The 16859-nt window shown below is 52.0% G+C and overlaps 7 protein-coding genes across 7 annotated transcripts; 4 read left to right on the top strand and 3 right to left on the bottom strand.

Moving 5' to 3' along the window:
* Positions 1-255: 255 nt before the first annotated feature.
* An01g13390 (uncharacterized protein) lies at positions 256-1449 on the top strand (the record flags this gene model as incomplete). The annotated part of the gene is made up of 2 exons (XM_059745232.1): positions 256-523; positions 593-1449. The coding sequence occupies 2 exons, from the start codon at positions 256-258 to the stop codon at positions 1447-1449; spliced, it is 1125 nt and encodes a 374-aa protein (XP_059605919.1).
* Positions 1450-2607: 1158 nt separating this feature from the next.
* On the bottom strand, positions 2608-4419 carry An01g13370 (uncharacterized protein; the record flags this gene model as incomplete). The annotated part of the gene is made up of 4 exons (XM_059745224.1): positions 2608-2751; positions 2824-3669; positions 4066-4248; positions 4357-4419. The coding sequence occupies 4 exons, from the start codon at positions 4417-4419 to the stop codon at positions 2608-2610; spliced, it is 1236 nt and encodes a 411-aa protein (XP_059605918.1).
* Positions 4420-4985: 566 nt separating this feature from the next.
* On the top strand, positions 4986-6200 carry An01g13360 (uncharacterized protein; the record flags this gene model as incomplete). Its single annotated transcript, XM_059745219.1, has 6 exons — positions 4986-5011; positions 5092-5153; positions 5252-5335; positions 5385-5521; positions 5824-6070; positions 6091-6200. The coding sequence occupies 6 exons, from the start codon at positions 4986-4988 to the stop codon at positions 6198-6200; spliced, it is 666 nt and encodes a 221-aa protein (XP_059605917.1).
* A 558-nt stretch (positions 6201-6758) lies between these two features.
* Positions 6759-9548, top strand: An01g13350 (uncharacterized protein; the record flags this gene model as incomplete). Its single annotated transcript, XM_001389699.3, has 1 exon — positions 6759-9548. The coding sequence occupies one exon, from the start codon at positions 6759-6761 to the stop codon at positions 9546-9548; it is 2790 nt and encodes a 929-aa protein (XP_001389736.1).
* Positions 9549-9995: 447 nt separating this feature from the next.
* On the bottom strand, positions 9996-12005 carry An01g13340 (uncharacterized protein; the record flags this gene model as incomplete). The annotated part of the gene is made up of 3 exons (XM_001389698.1): positions 9996-10453; positions 10554-11714; positions 11909-12005. 3 exons carry the CDS (start codon positions 12003-12005, stop codon positions 9996-9998), a joined length of 1716 nt encoding a protein of 571 aa, XP_001389735.1.
* A 298-nt stretch (positions 12006-12303) lies between these two features.
* On the top strand, positions 12304-14955 carry An01g13330 (hypothetical protein; the record flags this gene model as incomplete). The annotated part of the gene is made up of 11 exons (XM_059745199.1): positions 12304-12410; positions 12528-12555; positions 12654-12794; positions 13225-13301; positions 13400-13453; positions 13788-14037; positions 14108-14148; positions 14244-14319; positions 14409-14428; positions 14672-14744; positions 14845-14955. 11 exons carry the CDS (start codon positions 12304-12306, stop codon positions 14953-14955), a joined length of 978 nt encoding a protein of 325 aa, XP_059605916.1.
* A 386-nt stretch (positions 14956-15341) lies between these two features.
* An01g13320 (uncharacterized protein) lies at positions 15342-16666 on the bottom strand (the record flags this gene model as incomplete). Its single annotated transcript, XM_059745189.1, has 4 exons — positions 15342-16009; positions 16068-16201; positions 16255-16505; positions 16622-16666. 4 exons carry the CDS (start codon positions 16664-16666, stop codon positions 15342-15344), a joined length of 1098 nt encoding a protein of 365 aa, XP_059605915.1.
* Between the last annotated feature and the right edge of the window lie 193 nt (positions 16667-16859).

Below are 16859 nucleotides of genomic sequence, written 5' to 3'. Positions count from 1 at the left end.
ACCGTTGCGTCTCCATCTTCATCTTCATCTATCTCCCTTGGAGCACCCAGCTCCTTTGCACACCACTATAGACTACTACTGCACGCCGCGGGACTCGAACTAGCGATAACTTCCTGCTTCATTATTCTCTATCACTCATACCCACCAACTGTTCGAGCTGAGCTCCGGTCATCACCTATCTGTTTATCAGCTTCATCACTTCCTTCCAACCAATCCAGTCCCTCCCCATCAGCAACACACAATCCAGCTGTCACCATGCGAATACCAACCGGCCTCTCGACCCTCCTCTTCTCCTCCGCCCTCCTCCCCAGCCTAGCCTCCGCGTCCGGCGGCTTCGACTGTCACAACATCATCGTTGACAGCTACAAGTATGACCTCAGCACTCTTGGCGGCGTACACACGCTCTACCACGTCGACGAAACAGAAGACTACGTCGTCAACACAACCTACGTGCTCAACATCTGCAACATCCTCAAGGGCGCTGCCCACCGCGGCCACCTGAAATGCCCGACATCCAAGAATAGTACGTCTATCCCATCCACCACCCCCCGTTACTAGCTCCCATAACTGACAAAACCCTTACCAAAAACAGTCTGCGGCTTTCAATACAAAACCGCCCTAGACAGCCACAAGGAAGAAAGCACCGTCTTCCCGATCGTCGGCCTCGACCACCTCGGTCACGGTACCAAAGATGCCGAAATCACCCGCCTGAAGAAGCTCGATTCTGAACAGGAGGGTCTCCTCGTCAAACTCGCCGGAGGCGAATACTTCGACGAAGAACAACAAAAGAAGAAGAACGCCGGCGCCGTGATCGAGTTCCAGTGCGATCCCGACCGGTCGGGACTAGAGGGGTTGCAGACGACCGAAGACACGGAGGAGGAGCGCCGTCGGCGGTGGCAGCTGAGTCAACGCGCAGACGAGACTAACGGCGACAATGAGAATAATGACAACGGCACTATCCCCGAGGGCGGACGCAGTTTGCAGTTTAAGAGTTTCGGGCCCGCGGATGATGATACCTACGTGTTGAAGTTGAATTGGAGGACACGGTACGCGTGCGATGATTACAAGGATGAGCCCGGCGAGAAGAATCCTAGTGAAGGTGATGGGTCGAGTCATTGGGGGTTCTTTACTTGGTTGATTATCATGTATGTTTTGCTGCCCTCCCCCCGCTCCCTCCGTCGTCTTTACATTATCCCTATTGGAAACCGGGGCCGACTAACGAGATTCATCTGTCAAGTCTATTCCTCTGCATCGCAGCATACCTCATCTTCGGCTCCTGGCTCAACTACAATCGCTACGGCGCCCGCGGGTGGGATCTCCTCCCGCACGGCGACACGATCCGCGATATTCCCTATCTCTTCCAGGATTGGTTACGGCGGGTGGTCAACACGCTACAAGGGTCGGGATCTAGAGGGGGATATAGTGCTGTTTAGGGGGGCTAGAGTTTGATTGATTGATTGCTTGCTTTTTGCTCCTTTGTGGTTTGTTATGTTGCCTGCTTGTTACAAGGTTGGATGAGATGAGATGAATGGAGAGGAGATGAGGTTGTTGCTGGCATTGAGGACGAGGATTTGATGATGACGATGATGGTTTCATTATATTGGGTGGGATTAGGATTAGGAATATGATACGATAAGATAGTATGTATAAGGAATATTACTATGAGAGTGTGATTGATATTTTGGGAACGTAAATAGATTTCAGCGATAGAAATGTACATGATAGGTTCTAAAGGCAAGGCAGGGGTGTAAAACTGGCAGCCGGCTAAAGTCGGAGTACAAGTATCTCTAACACTTAATATAGTTCCAGTATATTATAGGCAGCTGAATCAGGGTCGATCTGAATGATCTAGCATAAACGTTTCAAATGACTACTGTCTGTCTATCTATAAATAATAGATAGTATGCAATAAGTCATGAACGTCTGTAATGGGGTGAAGGCGTAACAGGAACTTTTATCAATTTACGCCCTCGAGGATATAATCTATATAGGACTGACTAGTAGATCACAAATGACAAAGACCGAAAATGATTACTTGTCGCCAGAACATGATTCCTTTGCAAAGTAATTGTTATTCTGAAACGATGATGTGTCCTGTTGTGCACAGCAAGTATGTTAGTGAAACCCACGAGTCTGACCGCTACTGCTACTATGTGCGCAGTCGGGTATAGCCCACACCCAACTACACCAACATCTACACTACACTCCCCATAGAAGCACATCAATATAACGAATCAATCATATATTCCATCATAATTAATTCAATCTCCCACCCTTCCTTGCTTTGCATACTTGCTTGCTTCGCTCATTGCATTCATGAAAAAAAAAATCACAAACGAATCGATCAATCAATCGAAAAGGAATCAACATGCACAGATCATCATCACATCAAATGGCGTCATCAAAGCTAAGAATTCATCATGCCTGAACATTCGTCACCCAGCATACCATTCCGAAGTTAAAAGAGTGGATTAACCCCTCTTTTAATCATTCTTCTGCTTCTTTCTTACTTAAGGCCATCGGTCCCCCGTTCTTCTTCCGGTGGTTTCTCTTCTTCTTTCCTCCTGGTGTCCCGGGCCCGTAAGGACAGACTGTCCTGACCTGGACCTACACGCGCATGGCAAATTGCTTCATATACAAGTAATCAGCCATGTTGGCGTCGACGGTCTTACGGATGAGGTCTGCTGCCTCCGGGCCGTATTTCTTGCGCCATTCGGCGTCCCATTCTTCTTCCGTCTTGACGGCATGGGGCTGTTGGGTGGTGTTAGTGACTAACTTCATGGACAGGGACATATAACCGTGCAAGGTCTACTAATAACTTACATGCTTTCTAGCAACCAGGCCCTTCGACTCGATCGCATCGTTGTGAAAGCCCCTCCACTTCTCGAACTTGTCCCGAGCAACCTGGTGGTCTTCCTCGGTATCCCAGCACAGCATGTCGGGGGTATACTCGAGGCCCACGCTACGACAGAACGCCTCGATCATGGGCGCCGGCTTCTGCAACATATCATCGGCGTCGACTACACAGATCTCCGCCCCGGCCTCGTATCCGTTGAGCCCGCTAGTCACCGGTCGCAGGCGGTTGTCGATATCGTCGGCGTCACGCTCCTGCGTGGCAATGTGGGGGCCAATCAGGCGCACGCTACGCAGGTAGTCGAAGGTGCGACGCAGCTCGTCGTACCCGGCCTCGGAGGGATCATAGTTGTGGAAGCCTGTCACTTGGTCGAGGGGCGGAATGGTGCAGCGGAAGTAGGAGGGGACACTGTGGTGGGGGTCGCGGATGAGGAAGGCAAAATGGAACTGGGAGAGGATTTCCGTGGGCATCACGGTAGGATTGCCTGGCTCGGCTGCCGTGTCGTACGGGTACGGCTCCCGGGTAGCTGCCGGTTTCACCGGCGTGGAGTGGTCCAGCGCAGCGTGGCCATTCAGCCCATTCTTGGTCCCGTTCTGTACTGGGCTTGTGCCATTCAGCTGCTGGGTGTGGTGGCCGTTGGCGTGGGCGCCGTTGCTGGTGCCGTTGGCGCCAACGGCCGAATGGGGAGCAGTCTCTCCGTTAGACTCGGTGCCCACGCCCCGCTTGATTCTGTTCAGCGATGGCGCAATGCTGGCGGGTTTGCTGTATGGTGGGAGGAGGTAGTGCATGATGTCCTTCATGAAGATACGCTTGCCCTGCTGGTGGTAAGTATCTCGCAGCAACCGAGTAGAGTAAGAGTAGAGTAGGAGAGTAGTGTGATGGTTCGACTGGGGTTGGTGAGATCCGACGCCATCTTGACGATGACAGTGAGGTGACTACCTCGTGTGATCATGGGCTTGTACGAGAGGCGCATAAATAGAGAAGAGGGACCTGCGTAGGCATGCAGATGCCGCAGGTCCCCAGCCCATCAAGGGGGGGAGGGTTAAGGGGGAGAGGGGGAAAAGATTGGCAACTGGCCTCTACGATGCAGGGCAGGACCATCCAGCCGGGATTTTCACCTCGGCCGGGCGCATAACGACAGACAGGGAGGGATGGATGACAAGGTGTAGAACGCAGAAAGAAAGAAACGCGACCAAGAAGAAGGGTCGGACCTCAGAAGCTTCGCGCTCGATTCTGGCCAGGACGGTCTGGAACGTCGACTGGCTGAAACCACTCTCTAGACGAGCCTGTTCGTCGTCGGCGAATCTGGCCGACAGGCGTTCAGGCCCGTAGTAGAAGGCATCACCAAACGGCTCATGGATACACTGGATGGTATCCCGACGGGTCATGAAGACCTGTTGTACGTGTCAGCAGGTTCTAATCGTCTTGCTATGTGTGCTTCAATTTTATTTTTAGAAAATCTTGATGTTTTCAGCACTCTGGAATGCGAGGATCACGCGTACTCGTTCAAAGGCCGTAGAGCAGGCGCGTGGATGGGTAGCCACGAAGATGGGTTTTTGAGACATCTTGAATTAGATGCGATGATGAATGAGCCACCAGGGCAGGCTGACTGGCTGGTTCACCAAAAAAAATAATAGAAGCAGAAATGAACCGTTTCCAATTCAGATCCGAGTCGATATTTTAAAGATCAACAGTGCACACTACTATCTACCAGGGAATTTCACCGCCGGTGTAGGGACTGTTTGGGAATCACTGAAATCCCCGTCCAAGACAAGATGTAGCAGCTGTTGCTTTTGTGGTATTGCTGTTCCGATGCAATAATCTGCAAGAACAAATGCCCGGTCAGGCAGTCGTTGCAAATCCCCCGTGGATTGGGCGAGCAAAAGATACTAGCAAAAGAAAAACGGCGAGTAGGAGAGCAGCCGATGATGGAGGAGAGGGGCTTCTTATACTCGAGAGGGAATTCGGAATGTCGACCAGGCTGAAGGCAGCGGAGGGGAATGAATGGAAATACGGGTTGCCCTCCTCCACGCGGGAGGGAAAAAAAAAGCAGGTATCACGAATCAGAAGCGCAGCTCCAACAGCAAGAAAAGACGGACGGTCGTTCGCTGCAAAGTCCAGGACCAATGTAATGCCAGGCAAAACAAAACAGGGAAGGTTGACCCGTGGATGGAGCGGATAAGCCAGTCAGTCAGTCCCTACGAAAGTTGAGGGTCCCAAGTAGTATAGTGTACGAGTGCGATATCCACACCACTACAGTCTACCAGACAACGGTGCTGGGCTAGTCAAGGGGTTAAACGTAATGGCAGCCCCTCTTGCTATCCACTGTTGATGCCTGGACTCTGTGAATTATTGCCGCATGAGGAATGAAGTTGAACGGTGCCTGGTAGTGTGCAGATGGTGCAGATGGTGCAGAAAGTAGTTCAAGGGCAAGTGTTGCGATATCGCTGCTGAAAGGGCCATTGTCGCTGGTTGTTGGATGTGGATAAGACCTTTATCATATCCTTCGGTCATAGTCATGACGTTGGAGGGGAGGTTTTTTTGCGGCCGGCAGAAAGACACCGGAAAAGGGCGAACAGATCCCTGCAACCACTTGCGAATTACGATCTACGCCTTATTCCCCTTGATCAGATCTCTCCTCAGCCTGCATTTCATGGTCGGAACTGGGTCCGTAGCCTTGAGAGTGTCTCACATTCACGGGGGACGAGATCCCGGGCGATAGCAGAGGGGGGGATAGTTTGGCTCATCCAGGCTTGAGCATCCCAAGGAGAGAATTAAGAGGAGGGGGGGTTCCCACTGCTTGACGTCACGCTCGGGCCTGGAATGACCTGATGAGGCCATATCGATGCGCTGATCGCATGGAGGGGGTTGTGAGGCGGGGGAATCATTCACCACGGAAGAGAATTAGTCGGGATAGATGTCTCCGAATCATCATCTATCAAAGGAGAAATAGAATTTGTTGGTTGCAGGGGGGGAGATGTTCACGATCTCGTGTCAGGAGAGCAACCCTCTCTTCCAACCAACATCCCCGCCCTTCCCGGGATCTGAGAAAGTATCAGCAGAAAAGTCCTCAAGCATTGAATGGCGCTCGTTTGATCGGGAAGTTGTCATGGACCACTACCACTACCACCGCCACCAACAAGACCAGGAACTCTAATCCTGGCCAGACCAGAAGGATTGCATGCCAATCAAGCCCGGACGACGCCAACGTGGGGGGTTCCTCTCTATTGCTGGAGGCGATCCCAACACGCCAGGAGTGAATCTGGCGCCGTTAGCGCCGGGGCAGATTCCTGGAAATGTCAGGGCACACACTCTAATGAGATGGCCCGGGACACAGTCATCATAGAAAAGAGGTGGCGTTAGTGGATACCACAAGAAGTTGGCCGTTTCAAGTTGAGCGAGACCATGAAGAGAGAGAGACATTATTTTCATTCGAATTTGACTTCAAGATTTCTTCGATCTGGACGATCTCGGCTCCGAAAACGGCAACTGGCCAGTGTCAAGTCACATGACTAAAAATTACCCCACTTGCAGGCCTGCTGGATCAGGCAAGAACAAGCCCGCAGGGTCAGGCAACAACACGTGACATCTGGATGACAGGCGGTGCTTCTGGAAGGCGGTGGAAGCTGCCAGTGTCGTCATGAACCCAATCGGGCATCTGAAGTCACGCTGTATATTATGCAAGCCGGCATCATCTTCTGCTCGCCTCTTCTCTCTCATCAGACTCAATCAGCAGACTTCCTTCTCTCGTTCACACGGAACATTGCTTCCACATAATCTCTGAGCATTTTACTCATCCTCTTCGCCTTTACCACATCTCTTACCCTCTTGTGTCGCAACTTAAACCATAATCACTGATTAGCTCGTTTCCATCCCACATTCTTCCCTCACATTCCGCCCCAACATGAACGGCGCTCAATTCACAGACAGAGCCAACAAGGCTTTGCTGGACTCCAGCAGCTTGGCAGAGCAATATTCGCACTCTCAGATCCTTCCTGTTCATCTCGCCGTCTCTCTCCTCAACCCTTCTCCCGATGAATCCAAAGACCAGCAAGCCCCCGCTCATCCTTCCCACGAAACCTCCTCCGCCCCTCTCTTCCGCCAGGTTGTCGAACGCGCCCATGGCGATCCACAACTTCTGGAACGATCTCTCATGAAGATGCTGGTTCGTCTCCCTTCTCAGGATCCTCCGCCAGAGACTGTCAGCGTCTCGCCCGCACTTGCCAAGGTCATCCGGTCGGCTTCCGAACTTTCCAAGACGCAAAAGGATAGCTATGTCGCCATTGACCATCTCATCCTCTCCGCCGCGCAGGACTCACAGGTCCAGCGCGCCTTGGCCGATGCCAACATTCCCAACGTCAAGTTGATCGACAGTGCTGTCCAGCAGATCCGTGGTACAAAACGGGTCGACTCCAAGACTGCGGATGCCGAAAGCGAAAACGAGAACCTGAAGAAATTCACCATCGACATGACTGCTCTGGCCAGAGAGGGAAAGATTGACCCTGTCATTGGCCGTGAAGAGGAGATCCGTCGGGTGATTCGTATCCTGAGTCGCCGGACCAAGAACAACCCAGTACTCATCGGTGAACCCGGTGTCGGAAAGACCACCATTGTCGAAGGCCTGGCTCGTCGTATCGTCAATGCAGATATTCCGGCCAACCTAGCACAGTGCCGGCTGCTGTCTCTCGACGTCGGCTCGCTCGTTGCAGGCAGCAAATATCGCGGAGAGTTCGAAGAGCGGATGAAGGGCGTTCTGAAGGAGATTGAAGAATCAAAAGACACCATTGTTCTCTTTGTCGATGAAATTCATTTGCTCATGGGCGCAGGCTCCAGCGGCGAAGGGGGCATGGATGCTGCCAACCTGTTGAAGCCCATGCTGGCTCGTGGTCAGTTGCATTGCATTGGTGCGACCACCCTGGGCGAATACCGCAAATACATCGAAAAGGACCAGGCTTTCGAGCGTCGTTTCCAGCAAGTCCTCGTCAAGGAGCCTTCCGTTCCGGAAACCATCTCCATTCTGCGTGGACTCAAGGAGAAGTACGAGGTGCATCACGGTGTCAACATCCTCGACGGCGCTATCGTGTCCGCTGCCACGCTAGCTGCGCGCTATCTGACCGCACGCCGACTCCCCGACTCCGCAGTTGACCTGATCGATGAAGCCGCCGCTGCCGTGCGGGTGACGCGCGAATCCGAGCCAGAGGCGCTAGACAACCTGGAGAGAAAGCTCCGTCAGTTGCAGATTGAAATCCACGCTCTCGAGCGCGAGAAGGACGATGCTTCCAAAGCCCGTCTCGAAGCCGCCAAGCAAGAAGCCGCCAACGTTACCGAAGAGCTGCGGCCTATGCGCGAGAAGTACGAGAGCGAAAAGCAGCGCAGCAAGTCCATCCAGGACGCCAAGATCAAGCTCGACTCCCTCAAGGTCAAGCGTGATGAAGCAGAGCGCTCTGGTGACACCCAAACAGCCGCCGATCTCGAGTACTATGCCATCCCTGAGACCAAGGCCCTCATTGAGCGGCTCGAAGTCGACCGCGCCAGGGCCGATGAAGAGCGGCGGGCACGTCAGGGCGATGCCGGCGAAGCTCTGCTCGCGGACGCAGTCGGCCCCGAGCAAATCAACGAAATCGTCGCCCGTTGGACCGGTATCCCCGTGACACGGCTCAAGACCACCGAAAAGGACAAGCTGCTGAACATGGAGAAGTACCTTGGCAAGGTCGTCGTTGGTCAAAAGGAAGCGGTGACCTCGGTCTCCAACGCCATCCGACTCCAGCGGTCTGGTCTCAGCAACCCCAACTCACCCCCTAGCTTCCTGTTCTGCGGTCCCTCCGGTACCGGTAAGACCTTGCTGACCAAGGCCTTGGCCGAGTTCCTCTTCGACGATCCCAAGGCCATGATCCGCTTCGACATGTCTGAATACCAAGAACGCCACTCCCTGAGCCGCATGATCGGCGCTCCGCCAGGCTACGTCGGCCACGACGCCGGCGGCCAGCTAACCGAGAGCCTCCGCCGGCGGCCCTTCTCGATCCTGCTCTTCGACGAAGTCGAAAAAGCCGCCAAGGAAGTCCTGACTGTCCTCCTCCAACTCATGGACGACGGCCGCATCACCGACGGCCAAGGCAGAATCGTCGACGCTAAGAACTGCATCGTAGTCATGACCTCCAACCTGGGTGCCGAATTCCTCTCCCGCCCCACCACCAAGGACGGCCGCATCGACCCTCAAACCCGCGAGCTCGTCATGGGCGCCCTGCGCGACTACTTCCTCCCTGAATTTCTTAACCGCATCTCCAGCACCGTCATCTTCAACCGTCTCACCAAGCGCGAGATCCGCAAGATCGTCGACCTCCGTCTGGACGAGGTGCAGCGCCGTCTTGAGAACAATGACCGCAACGTCATCATTGAATGCTCCGACGAAGTCAAGGATTACCTGGGCGAAGCGGGATACTCGCCCGCTTATGGTGCTCGTCCGCTCGGACGGATTATCGAGCGCGAGGTGCTGAATCGTTTGGCGGTGCTGATTCTGCGCGGCAGTGTGCGGGATGGCGAGGCCGCGAGGGTGGTTATGCGCGACGGCCGTATCGATGTCCTTCCTAATCATGAGATTCCACCCGATGAGGATCAGGATATGATCGATGAGGATGATGAGGCGTTGGCGGAGATGGAGGATGGTAGTGGGGATATGGATTTGTATGATGAGTAGGGTGGTTGATGGGGGTTAGATGGAAAAGTGATTGATTGATTGATTGATTGATTGATAGCGATTGTTTCTTTTACGATGAGATGATGTGATGATGAGCTTGTTTTCTTCTGCTTATTTGTTCTCTTTCTTTTCATCTTTCTTATTTACGCTGCATATATGTTTGAAGATATTGGGCTGTACAGCTGATATATTTCGAGGTGATATGATAATATGGGGGTTGTTGCTGTCAACTAGATGGAATACACGGTTTGTTAATATCTTACTGGTGTATAGTATGATAAATTGGATCAAATGTCACTTCCTCAAGTCTAGATATTCTCTCTTTTTTTAAGTAGTTACTCACACTTCTAGTAAGTTATAGACGTAAGTCACCGTAGCTGAATAACATTACTACCCCCCTCCCCAATATCACCTAAAACCCTCCCTCACTAGTATCCATCTATCTGTCTACTCCTTCTTCCCCATCTCTTTCTCCCTAAACCACTTCGCCACCTCCTGCGACTGACAAAACTCCACCTCATCCTCCCCCCACTCCTTCAACCATCCCAACATCCGTTCCAACATGCCAATTACATGCACCATGCCACTCGTATCAGGATGCATCAGCACGGGGAACACCGGCTCCTCCTCATTCTCCCGAATCCAGAGGAACCGATCTTTCCACATGTTCTCGATGACCCGCGAGTCCGTGTAGCCGTGCGAGTTCGGCGCGTGGGGAAGAAACTGCATCGGGGTCATGTCTTCCATATACCAGTTGCAAGGGACGCAGACGAGAGGGCGTCGGTCTGAGGAAGGTGGGAGGGGATGCATCCAGCTTGAGGCAGGCTGGGAGAAGTCGATGGTTTGGATGGGTGGGCGGCGAGGGGCGAAGATGGGGTGGCTGTCGTGCTCGGTTATGGAGGAGTCTATTCATGGTAGTATCATTCTTAGTAGGTTGTTGTGTGGTAGATAGGGGTGGAGTGGCAGGAAGGGGTCACGGAGGACTGTTAGGGGAGGAGAGGATACCGTATTCGAAGCCGAATTCTTCCAGCAGGTCTAGAGTTGACTCGCGGAGCTGGTATAACGGAGCTCGATAACCAACTGGTTTCTTGCCCGTGAGTTTTGTGGCGATGTCGATACACTTGACCAGCACGTCGCGCTCTTGTTCCACCGTCATCTGGTAGGCCCCCTCGTGGGCGTAGCCGTGCAGTCCTATCTCGCAGCCGGAGTCGACTACTTGGCGTACTTCATCTGGGAAGCTCTCCGCGGAGTGGCCCGGGATGAACCACGTGCAGCGGTCGGCGAGGTTGAGCTTCTTGAGCATGCGCAGGAGACGTGGGACGCCGACTTTGGCGCCGAAGAAGCCCGCTGAGTAGTCGGCGAGGATGTTGTCTGGGTGGTGACCGGTGCCGAGCCAGCCAGAGACGGCATCTAGGTCGATGGATACGACGACGCGGATTTTTTTGCTGAGTCTGGAGAGGCCTCTGGGGATGGACGGGGTAAGGCTGGTTGAGGTAGACCCGCTTTGCGTGTTGTTATTCTGGTTGAGGCATTGGCCTGTCAGGTGTCCAGCTGCGCGGTGGGAGGCTAGGAATGCTATGGTTCGGGAAATTGAGTCTGTTGTGGTTGAGTGAGATATGCTAGAAGAGGTTAGCGGGTGTATTTCTGGGATGATCAGGAATTCATACTTTGGTTGCGTCCCTGTGGTATCAACTGGGGCAATGATGTTGATCCTCGCCTGCCTGTTGAGACGGACTATATCCTTCTTCACTTTCTGGATCAACTCGGTGTGCAAGTCTGCCTTCCCAAGTAGCTCTCCTCCTGCCACGACGATAGCAAGATTATGCAACTCCTTGCCGAGAGTCTGCTGGGCCGATTGAGCAGCTCGCAGGAAGTGCTTAATTGTGAGAAACGTTCCTCTTACGTTGACTCGAGACGTCTTCTCCCAGGTGTCCAAGGGCAGATCCCAGATGGGAAGTTCACTGCCTTGTCCAGCAGGGATAGAATTGACAACGAGAACATTGATGGGGCCGAGGCGTCTGCTGGCTTGGGAGATGCTGGATTGGATAGATTCCTCGTTCGTATCATCACCCTTGAGGACATGGAGTCTAGCGTCCACGTCTTTTTTACCTGACTCGGGTAATTCCACATCATGCAGATCAAACGCCGTCACTTTGCATCCTTGCTCTGTGAATACGGTTAGAATCGAGCTGTATCTGCGCAGGGAAAAGGGCACATGGAGGCAGATGGTGACATATAAGGAATAGCTCAGCAACAGCTGGTGGCTATCACTACGGTCGTCAACTACAAAAGGAGGGTAGGCTAATACATGCTTGGGACTTGCCTCCAGCTAGCGAAGACTGAGTAAGTAAGCAACATACCTAAGAATTCCTGCACCGCCCGCCTACCGATATCTCCTGCAGCACCAGTAATGAAGACATGAAGGCCCTCAAGGCCTAAGAACGATGATGGAGTCATGGTAAACCTGATGGTCTTTCAATTGCCCCTGATAATCTTGCAGTGTATGTCTTATAAGCAAAGGCTTAATCTGTTTTCAAACACATAGAAGCTACATTCCCCGGTTAGTCTACAGATGCGGGTGTTCCGTTTGCAGAGATAAGGTAACGACTAAGAGTACAAGTGCTTACTTCAGCGGGTATGCTGCATGCAAGACGTCAAGCGGGCTGCTTCCTCGAAAATGCAACTAGAATCAATATATCTGATCCTGAGTGAGGTTAAAGAGGACACTAAGCTGTAGTAAGACGATACAGTATAGATGAAGCTGGAGAGGGAGAGGCAGCCCCGCATCACGTGCACTATGCCAAATCGGGATGACGTGGATGACAACACAGCATCACTAATGGGAATTGTGGCTGTGATAACGTGCGTCTCCTTAATATCGGCGCCCAACACATTATTCCTTCTAGACTCCAGTCCAGGGGGCGCTGATGCTGTGCAATATATTGTGCTTGATTAGTGGTTGGGTCTCGAAAGTCGAAGGATCCCAGAAAAGTTGCAAAGCGCGCTGGTTAGTGTATACTACTATCACGACAGTAGACTAGACCTGTCCACTCCAAGAAAACGGCGCCTGCTCCTGAAAAGCGCTCTAAGCTTCATTCGTGCTAGGACAAGGAGTTGGTACCGGTTAGAGTGTTCAAAACTTCAAGCCCACTCTCTCAGCACGGTTGCTTCTCCGCCTTGTCGCCCACGGGAGAAATTCGGCGCGCGGTGGTCGGAAATGTTCAAATCCATGAACAAAGTTCAGCGGTGTCTCCCATGTCTCGGACGAAGCATCCTCTAACACAGAATGATTCGGAGGGAACGCTAATCGACTGACTCAAAACACTTAGATCCTGAAGCTAACAGGAGGACTCGTCATCTTCCTCTTCAACATACGCTAAATCAGTCAGTGAGGGATTCAGTAGTTCGCCCCGAGGTGATCAGCATGCGTTGAACTAAAGCCACGTGGATCTGCAGTCCCCGTACAAAGACGACCTGCAGACTTTGTACTGCGAATCTACTGTCTCGCCTGGTGTAATATTTGCATCAAGTTTAGCACATAGACTCAAATGCTGTACAAGGAGCCGTGGAATTGTGGGACCAGACGCTGAAACCCCATGTGTATGGAAGATGGTGTATATCGAACATCCCATGCACACCTGCATGAGTGGGACCGTGGGCATCCCCTGTAATGCAGGTTGCTCAGAAATTTGCAAAGGCAGCCGAGAAATGGGGACCGTGCTGGGCATGGTGCATGAACTGTCGCAAGGTGCTGTGAACCTATAAGCTTTCGGATGAGAGAAACTATCACAGGACCGAACGCTTAGCGGAACAAGTAACTGCTCATTATAGTGCGTGATTTTCTCCTTTAGCGGTGGCCCTCTTTTTCGAGTGAAAGTCTGGTACTCCGAAAGTCTATGGGACAAGTGTGCGAAAGTGACATCTGATCAACCATAGTCAAGCCCTGGAGACATTTCAATAGTTCAACGGCAGACTTTGGAAGACTAAAGCACGGGCGTAAGCGGTCCGCACGAACTACAATCCTGCTGTCACAGAAACTGAGACGTGCTTTAGCACAGTCTTGCCTAGTTGCTCCCGTATTCCTAAAAAAAGAGGAAAGACGAGACAGGGGTGTTGTTCTCAGGGACAATCTCAGTCTCACTCCAACCTGGAAGAAATGAGTTTGTGTACTGTGTAGTATGGTGGCAAATCAGCGCCACGCCGCGATTTTAACCCTGCGAATGACGGGCTTTGTTGAAGTTCTCCAAATCCCGCTGCGCTCGCATCTCTCGCGTTACTCCAGGACTCTGGCTTGGAGGTGCTGGCCAGTGTGGTGCGAATGTCGATCACTGGGGTAGTCGGCTGCGGCTACTGTCGCTGTACCTTACAGCATAGAGCATGCATTCGATTCGTGGAAACTTTGCAACTCGGCCATGCCTTTCGTACGGCGTACGCACCTGGGCAAGTTATTTCCGTCGACGCTGAACAGACCCGTGGGCCGAATGATGAAGTTCGGCGTCGGGGAATCTAAATCTAAGATCATTCCCTAAAGTGGTTGCTGCTGGGTGGGGGATGGGGAGGGTGGTCCCATGGACCACATGCCAAATAGTCGCGCAGATAGGTGTTTGGGTACAGCCAATCTGAGAAAAGAACATTCTTACCCGACCGAGACGCTCTTTGGTGATTGTTGGTAAATATTTTGGTTGGGTGACTGAGGATTATGATGGCTGGTGAGTTTTGCGGAAGGTGGTGGGTTCTCAGTCTTGCCAAAGCGGCCGCGGTAGAACTTAAGGTTACTACCTAGTAGCAGACCAAGTCAGCACGAAGTTTATCAGGCCCCGGCTTCTTCGGACGGCACCTGCCCTTTGGCTTTGGCTGAAGGGGTTCTTTGACTTCAGAGCGTGAGTTAAGTTCCTGTCAGCCAGCCTCGGTCTGCTCTCGGCACGGACACCAATGATTAGAGTTCGCAGTTGTCAAAAAGAGAAGCGTAGACGAGTTGTACCTGATCTTTTACTACTTCTAGTATCGCCTGATGCACAGTTGGAGTGAGTCCATGGAATGGATGCGGACAAATCAGCGCCCCGTAGCAGACGTCATAAACTGATGAAGAGTACTGCTTTGTAGCTTGGGGTTTGGAGATGCAGGAACCACAAGGGATATCACCAAAGGAGAGATTGGAGACTGAAAGATGATCAGGCATACCATCGGGGAAGGGAGGTTATAGGATTTCCAATTTTACACCATACAGCCGCCTAATTTAGCATATATTACGGTACTCGCAAGTAAACCCCGAAGTGGCCTGTCACGGGACGATCAGGTCACAGGTCGGCAGGCTCGGATGGTCCCAGGGAAGACGACCTTCTGGAAAACATTTGCCAAACGCTATGCGGCCGGCGGAAGGCCTAAGACATGGAAACGGCTCAGCTGAACGTATAGTTCAATGATGGTGTCTATCTATTACTATATCACACAATACATTTTGTCTATCCTTGTCGCTAAGTGCCAATTAGTCCCTCATCTATCTTCCGAACCATGGTCGTAATGGATGTCTTCTCGGCATCCTGGTCCCCCACATGCCGATGATCAGTGGAAATATGGGCGTTAAGCGATGGGGTGCCGAGCAAGTTATGTACAATAGTCAAGCGGACACCGTTATCAGATCATTCCGCAAGTGGAACTTGAGTGTCGTGAAAGAAAGGAAAATTGATGAAGGGAGTGTTGTCAAAATAGAAGAGAAAAGAAAAGTTTTCTATACAAGCGTTGAGAAAATAGTGTCGGTGAAAAAAATGGAGCAATATGAAACAATCGTGACCTTCATGGTTCTGGGAGCCGGCCTTGTGAAGTTTGGGCCTTCTTGGACTCCCAATACTCAGGTGGTCGCGTCTCACGCTCCACCGTGACCGTCACATCCTGTCGGATTCTGAGGGCCCGTTCGGAGCCGTCCTCACTGGGCTCGCGATCATCGCTCGGCTCGAGACTGACTTCCGAAATAGTCTTCTGGGGCGCAACAACGGTGCTTTGGTTGTAGTTGTGCATGCTGTATTCGCCAGATTGCAACTGACTGTGGGGGCCGTAGTGACGAAATGCAGATCCCTTACTTGTCCAGGGACCACTCCGATAGCGTTCGGTTGTTGCTCGTCGTGACCCTCCGGTCCAGCTCTTGAGCGCAGGGAACACATCGCGAAGGAGAGACCAAACGAGGGGTAAGTTGGTGACCAGGATAGCTACTGTCGCTTCCCGGAAATACCAGTTCATGTAGACATAGGAGATGAGGGAGGGAACGAGACAATAGAGTTTGTTCAGGAGGGCTGCGACAATGACGAAGATGCCCATGCCGAATAGGATCAAGAGAATCAACTTCTGCTTGAGAGGCACTCGCACTTGAACCATGAGTGGCAGCCCAATGATAAGCATGAAGACGTCTGCAGATATCGATAGACATCCTTGAACAATTTCATAGTATTGATATGTCGAGCATTGTTCTATACACAAGTTAGTAACCGGCATCCTCTTTCTGCGGGGCTCATCTCTTCGACTGACCATAGGGAGTAGGCACGGCCCAGTAATTCGATAAAGGCCGGCAGATGAGAAACAGAGACAATTCATTGGCAACGAAGCCTAGAGCAACGTAGACAGCGAGATAATTCACCCATTTGCGTTGGCGTAATCCTTCCCTGGTAAGAAATGTTAGATCTAAATTTAATGTTTGTGGGATAGAGAGTCATACGTGATGCGGGCATATATAACCAGCATACATGCTTTCATGGCGTAAATCGCGAGGAGAAAGGAATGTTCTGATACAAAAACCCATTTGCTTCCCCTGACACGATCCGCCTTGATCGATGGCGTTAAATTCTTTATATCATTCTCGTCCATCAGGTTTGATCCGCCTCCAGAGGCTACTTCGTTGAGAGCGACACATAATAGAGTATACCAGACGACGGCGAATAGCATCAAGTAGTCATCTGCTTGAAGGTTCTGGTAACCCAATCGGCGTATTCGTGCTACGCTATACGACGGAGACGGTCAGTATGAAATACTTTAATACACGATGATCCGCCGAAGGTCTCTCTCTCTGGGTCAAGGGAGCTCACAATCGTAGTATGGCGCCCAATACTCCGACACTGTAGAGGGCCCATGTCTCTTTCGCGAAGCTCGTCGCGAAGGCGGAGTCTAGGCTCGCCATCTCACTGGAGTGCAGCCTAGAGGGACGCGATAAGGCCGGTCAATTGAAATCACCTGAGGGACGGGGGGTACATATGCAGGGGCCAAAAGGGACATGGGCTGATATAAAAGGAATCTCACGCACATATTGCAACAATAAGGTTCAAG

This window comes from Aspergillus niger (genome assembly GCF_000002855.4).
Source record: "Aspergillus niger supercontig An01".
In the NCBI taxonomy this organism is placed as follows: domain Eukaryota; kingdom Fungi; phylum Ascomycota; class Eurotiomycetes; order Eurotiales; family Aspergillaceae; genus Aspergillus; species Aspergillus niger.
The sequence above is the reverse complement of the archived record's forward strand: the minus strand, read 5'-3'. Positions and strand labels throughout refer to the sequence as shown.